At 48.2% G+C, this 6,440-nt stretch overlaps 1 protein-coding gene across 1 annotated transcript; it reads right to left on the bottom strand.

Annotated features, from left to right (window-relative positions):
* Positions 1-281: 281 nt before the first annotated feature.
* LOC149443713 (E3 ubiquitin-protein ligase TRIM39-like) lies at positions 282-5,639 on the bottom strand. The gene has a single exon (XM_089655364.1). It carries the CDS (start codon positions 5,370-5,372, stop codon positions 3,798-3,800), a length of 1,575 nt encoding a protein of 524 aa, XP_089511490.1. The 5' UTR covers positions 5,373-5,639; the 3' UTR covers positions 282-3,797.
* Between the last annotated feature and the right edge of the window lie 801 nt (positions 5,640-6,440).

Below are 6,440 nucleotides of genomic sequence, written 5' to 3'. Positions count from 1 at the left end.
TGAAGTCAGGTCCCAGAAGCTCAGCTCTGGTGTAGGCCCTCACACCAGCAGCAGATCTCTACAGCCTTGGGTTCTGTCATGGCAGGAGACCTCACAGCCTCTCAGTACTTTGAACCTTGGGTGGGCACAGACACCCCAGCGATGGGTCTGCACTTCTCCAGGTCCCCGCACACAGGAAGCTCACAGTGGCTCAGGCTCTTGGCACTGTGGTGTGGGGGTGTATATAGAGAATGTGTCAATGGAATGGAAGGATTTTTGAGGCACAACTCACACAAAATATATTATATTACCATTTCATATACTTTATTCCAGAAGAATCATGAAGTTATAAATTCATTGAGAACAAAGCTTTCAGATAACCTCCATTTGTCATCATTATTTGTACATAATGTATCCATTTCCAGAACGTATGGTCATCTCCACCCCCACACATTCATTTCTACAAACTCCTCCCATTTTTATTCTATGACTGAACTCGACACGTTTCCTGGATTGGGATCCACTTCTTCAGGGAGAAGAATAATGGAGGATTGTTTAAGAATCAACACAACAAAATGTTCCAAAAATGAAGAAAACACAGAAATGTATAGATTGCTACATTTGTATACAACAATGTCAGAGTGCCCATGCTGTGGCTGCAGATACCTGGAAACCACCAGGGGAGGCGCTACACCATGATAGGAAATTCTATTGGGGGGACCAACACGGGGCCGAGGCTAGCCCCGCCCTCTAAGATGATCCTTCTCTTCCATAGAAATGCTGGAAGGAGCCCCCTTCCATAGCTATCTTGTGTAACACGGCAAGTACTAGAAAGAGGAGAATTCTAAGATGAAAGCAGAGATAGATTCAGAACATCCATGTCCTCCATCTCTAAAGACGATTTCCAATATCTCATAGAATCCAACATCGTTTCTTCACGACTTCCCGCCCCCCCACCAATTCTCACATCCCCCCTACATGTACCAATCACCATTGTTTTACTAGAAAAAGACTTAGAACCCCTAAACATTATATATATATTAAGAAGAGACCCGAGAGAATAAAATGGTGGGTGATGCAATTTTGTGTCACATGGTATTTACGCTGCGATTTTTCAAACGCAATCTTTTGGTAAATAATACACTTTAATGAATTTTAATGGAAAAAAACACACAATATATAACCTGGAACTTAATTATCTCCATAAGTGAGGATTTAAACATTTTTAGGGGTTACCAGTTTGGAGTTACAGAGGAGGTCTGGAGCCGCCATCATTGCTCTTGTTGTAACGTTTGTGGTGATGCCTCACATGTGTGGTGGGAACACCGTTTACATATGTGGAAGTTACCTACATATACATGTGAGCACGGGGGATGGGGACATGTTAAAAAAAGTATTTTTTTCATATTTTTACAATGTCCCTTTATGTATTTATTTATTTTTATCACTTTTATTGCTGTCATAAGAAATGTAAACATCCTCTACCCTGGAAAGGAGGAGATAAACAAACATCGATCTCTGCATTCCACGAAAAAATGTCAGTGTTCACATCTGCCGGAACCTGAAGTGACGTCCGGCCTCCCAGGACCATAGAGATGGCCAAGGACCATCCAGCCCACAGCCAGCTCTATGGTAATCATGCAGTACCTCCGGTTTAGGTACTGGGCTCCCTGATCACACAGGAGATGGTTGAGAGACCCCAGTGGGTGGGGAAGGGGGGGTTCCCCTCCAGCTGCCTATAAAAGCAGTCCAGCAGCTAATCAGCCACTAGGATGGCTTTTCCATGACAAGGAATGTCCAGCCTGGAGCTGCAGTCATCATCCCAGTACGTCCTACAGGCAGGAAGGGGCTAAAGTCTAAACCATCAATGAGGTGGATAGTGCACGGTGCTGCAGAGTGTGAGAGCCGGAGCAACCAATCAGAGGGGGGAGTGCAGGCAGCACTGTGATGTCTATTACTGATCAGCATGTTCCCCGCTCTCACCCTCTTCATCTTCCCGTCTATTCTACATATTAGCAGCCTGATGTATGACGGCTCTCTGTAGAATATCGTCTTCTCTGGTGGGGAAGATGAGGAGGGTGAGAGCGGAGAACACGCTGCACAGCAACATCCATCTCAGTGCTGCTTCCACTGACACCGACACCCACACTGCTCCAATTCTAGGAAGGAGATGTTCTATTACAGTCCATGCCAAGACAAAGACTTGATTTCTAGTTGTGGATGGTGTGGGGAAGGAGGAGAACCCCGGCTGGCTTTTCCTACTATAGGGGGCTCTGGGACAAGGAGTGAGGGCCAATCTGTACCAGGGACACAGACATAGAAAGATCTGACAGGGGCCCCAAACCTTCCCCTTCTTTACTCCACTAAACATAGGATTCTTATTTCACTCTGTGTTTCTGTTGGAGAGTTCCTCTCATTTCCTGTCTAGGAAAATGTTGTCACCGGGACAGGAAGTGAGGAGAACTCTTTCTAACGGAGCCCCAGATAGGAAACACCTGACCGGGGATCTAATCCTGACCCACTCGGCCTACAAACTAAGTCTTCAGTCCCACTGGATCCCACTTTGTAATCTGGAAACGTCACTTGAAGTCGCTCAATTCCAAAGTCGGATGTCAATGCGACTTCAGATGCGACTTGCAGGACATCTGTGTGACTTTATATACAAGTCTATGCAAGTCGCAGCTGAACTTGGAAAAAGTAGTGCAGGAAGAACTTTCATAATCGGTGCGACTCGGATGGAGGGGGATTTGTACCGGTATGACCGCTTCCATTGTGGGCAATAGAGTGCGACTTGTCATGTGATGAGAAACTATCAACTCACATGACGAGTCGCACCGCTGTGACCGGGGACTAAGAAACACAGTCTGGGCTCTCTGGTACATCAGATTATTTCTTTCAGTAGTAAATCTGTAGAAGACGTCTTCATATATTTCCTCTCAGATTGTTACATTTATTTCCATCTCTTTGTAGTATACATTGTATGGAGGAGGGGGAGGGGGAGGAAAGAGAGGGAGGAGCTGAGAGAAGGGGGAGGGGCCGAGAGAAGGGGGAGGGGCAGAGAGGAGGGGGAGGGGCAGAGAGAAGAGGGAGGGGAAGAGTGGAGAGGGAGGGGTGACCTCATCCTATCCCATCACAGTGACCGCACCCCACCCTCTATGTCTGATCATGTGCCACCCCACACAGAGGAACCACATGGGGGAGGGGCAGGGGGAAGGGGAGGGGCAGAGAAGAGGGGGAGGGAAAGGGAGGAGAGGTGACCCCATCCTATCCCATTCTAGTGACTGCACCCCACCCTCTATGTCTGATCATGGTGCAACCCCATATAGAGCGACCACATGGGGGAGGGGCAGTGAGGAGGAGGAGCAGAGAGGAGAGGTGATCCCCATCCTATCCCATCACAGTGACCACACCCCACCCTCTATGTCTGATCATGGTGACACCCCACACAGAGGGATCACATGGAGGGAGGGACAGGGAGGGGGGAGGGGCAGGAAGAGATGGCTGGTGTCACACACTGTGATAACTCTGCTTAAAAATTACAAAGTATTATGTCAGATTGTCGATAGATGGATGGATGGATGGATGGATCGATCGCATCATCATCATCATCACTGACCATTAGGACCAATGTTATTGTGACTCCAATAATTGGACAGAAATTCTACCCAATCACAGAGATCGGTGACAGAGGAGAAATCTCACATTTATTTATAGTACAAAATCTTGCAGGAAGCCCCGCCCACCTCTATATACTATTGGATGAATATGAAATGAACTCCAATTTTTTGTCTGACATCACCAGGCTGTGGGCGGAGTTCTCACATCTCCCCCCTCCCCCCACATATCTTTATACAACCTCCCCCTACATATACCCCAGCATGGAGGGGCTCAGTGAAGGTGGTGGTGAAGGTGTGGAGGTGTTGGATCGGGTCACACAGATCATAGAAGTAGATCCGCCCGGCCTCATAATCCAGATCTATCCTGACTCTGTTACTGGAGGGATTGGTGGGTAATGGGATCCGATGTCTGTCATGTATCACTGAATACTGATCACCTTCCCTGTCCAACCCCCAGGACTTGGTATTATATCCAATCACTGACTCCTCCCCTCCTCTCCTGACTATACTGGGGTAACACATCCCGATTATCCAGCTCTCTGACCCCCCGACATCCACATCCCAGTAATGTCTCCCTGAGGAGAACCTCTGACTGCTCATCATCTGAGGACAATACAGGAATCTCTCTGGTGTTTTGGGGCGATTCTGGTTTCTCTCTGACCTGGACACAGTTTTCCCGTCATCTGATATCTGTAGATCATTACCAGCTGTGTTTCCATCCAGTAATATGTCTGCAGCCCCCTGTATATAGAAGGATACATTTCCCCCTGTTATTATATCAGATAAACCTGTGTGTAAGACCCCCGCCACATCCAGCCCCCCTCCATCATGGAGGAGGTCCTCATGTCTCTCTCTGTCCTCATCATCTCCATCCTCAGTATCACACAAGTCACCTGTGTCTGATTCCTGTAGGACAGTCAGTGGATCCATCATGTTACACAGCTCCTCAATGTCCCTCATCTTCCTGGACAGCTCCTCCTTCTTTATTTCCAGATCCCGGATGAAGATGGAGACCCGCTCTGCCCTCCCGGAGATGTCCCTCAGGACTCTCTTCTCCAGGTCTTCCAGACGTCTCCTGAGGTCTATAAACAGGGCAGTGACTCTCTTGGTGTCACCAGCTTCTTCTTCTTCTACTTTCCTCCTGTGTTCCTGCAGACTCTGGACTCTTTCCTCCATCTCCTCTCTCTTTGTCAGAAGTTTCTGCAGAACATTCCTCAGTGTCTCCTTCTTCTTCTCAGAAGCCCCATCCAGTGACATCATCTCATGTCCTTTATGTCCTCCAATCATACAACAAGACATACAGATACAGGTCTCATCCTCAGTGCAGTAATACTCCAGGATCTTCTTATGGACGGAGCATTTCCTGCTCTCCATGGACAAGGTGGGGTCAGATAAGATGTGTTCTGGGGACTTTTTGTGGACTCTCAGGTGTTTATCACACAGAGAAACCTCACAGAGTAGACAGGATCTAACAGCAGGTACAGGAGAGTCCACACAGTAAGTACAGAAGACCCCGGAGTCCTCCTGACCTGGCTGAGCAGACAGGAAATTCTCTGCTATGTTACGTAGTTTCATGTTCTTCTGCAGTGGAGGACGACCCGGAAACTTCTGTCTGCATTCAGGACAGGAATATCCTCCAGACCCCTCCTGTGTATCCAGCACACGACCAATACAGACCCGGCAGAAGTTGTGTCCACATCTCAGGGTCACAGGATCGGTATAAATGTCCAGACAGACGGAACATTCCAGCTCAGCTCTCAGAGCAGAAGACGCCATCGCTGACCACAGAAGAGAAACTAAACTGAAAGTCTCTGACAATGGAGAGGAATGCAGTGGGGGAGGGGTGACACCCTCCTACACAGGGTGAGGCTGGGCTGGGTGAGTATTATAGGACACGGAGATCAGAGTACAGAAGGAAGAAGCTTTTATTTGCAGTAGTCATGGTAATCGCACCTCCCAACATTGCAGGACAGAGAACGAGGGAAAGACGGATGTGGGGAGAAGTGAGGAGCACTAAGTGCATTGAGATGGGAAGTGGAGGTGACTACATGATGCTGAAAAGGGATTCGGTTCTATAGAGTCTGAGCTCACACTATACACTGCGTATACTGCAGCCTGTGTACCCCCAAAACATGTCTTCATTATTGCACCCCAATATGCAGAGAGTAATGGTGGTAGTCACCTCGTCTAGGCAGGTTCAGTCTGTACTGAGCGCCCCCTTCAGTCTGAGGATGAGATATGTGGTTCCACTGGTGTAATATTACTATAGGGAAATGCCTTGTGGGTAAACAGCGCCCCCTTCAGTCTGAGAATGGGATATGTGGTTTCATTGGTGTAATATTACTATAGGGAAATGCCTTGTGGGTAAACAGCGCCCCTAAATTAGTGCACTGCTGAATAGCAAACAATGTCCAGGTCATGAAGGGGGTGGTTAGGGAATGCCCTCCAAACACTCCAGCACTATGATATGGAGATTTATCACATGAAGTAAATGAGTAGTCCTTGTGGCACTGAGGATCCTATATTCCCATAATACCCGGAGATGCTGGAAAATCCTGGTTCTTGAACACAATGACTGAGAGGGCTCCCCACCCCCACCAGGGTCTGATGGCAGACAAGGTGCCCTGTCACTGGGGTTTGGCATGAGGCTGGAAAGGAACAGAACAGCACAGGGGCAGGTTGGGCAGGAACAGCTGTCATGGAGACATATTAGACTGGTACATCTGGCAGAGACAGGCTCACTTAGAACTGCTGGCACAGAGGCAGGATTGATTGGGACTGGTGGTGCAGAAGCTGGTTAGACAGGAACTACTGGTGCACAGTCTCTACTGGAACTGCTAGCAT

The sequence above is a fragment of the Staurois parvus genome, unplaced genomic scaffold (assembly GCF_062004578.1).
Source record: "Staurois parvus isolate SC_StPar_1 unplaced genomic scaffold, SC_StPar_1.0 ptg000837l, whole genome shotgun sequence".
Classification (NCBI taxonomy): Eukaryota; Metazoa; Chordata; class Amphibia; order Anura; family Ranidae; genus Staurois; species Staurois parvus.
The sequence above is the reverse complement of the archived record's forward strand: the minus strand, read 5'-3'. Positions and strand labels throughout refer to the sequence as shown.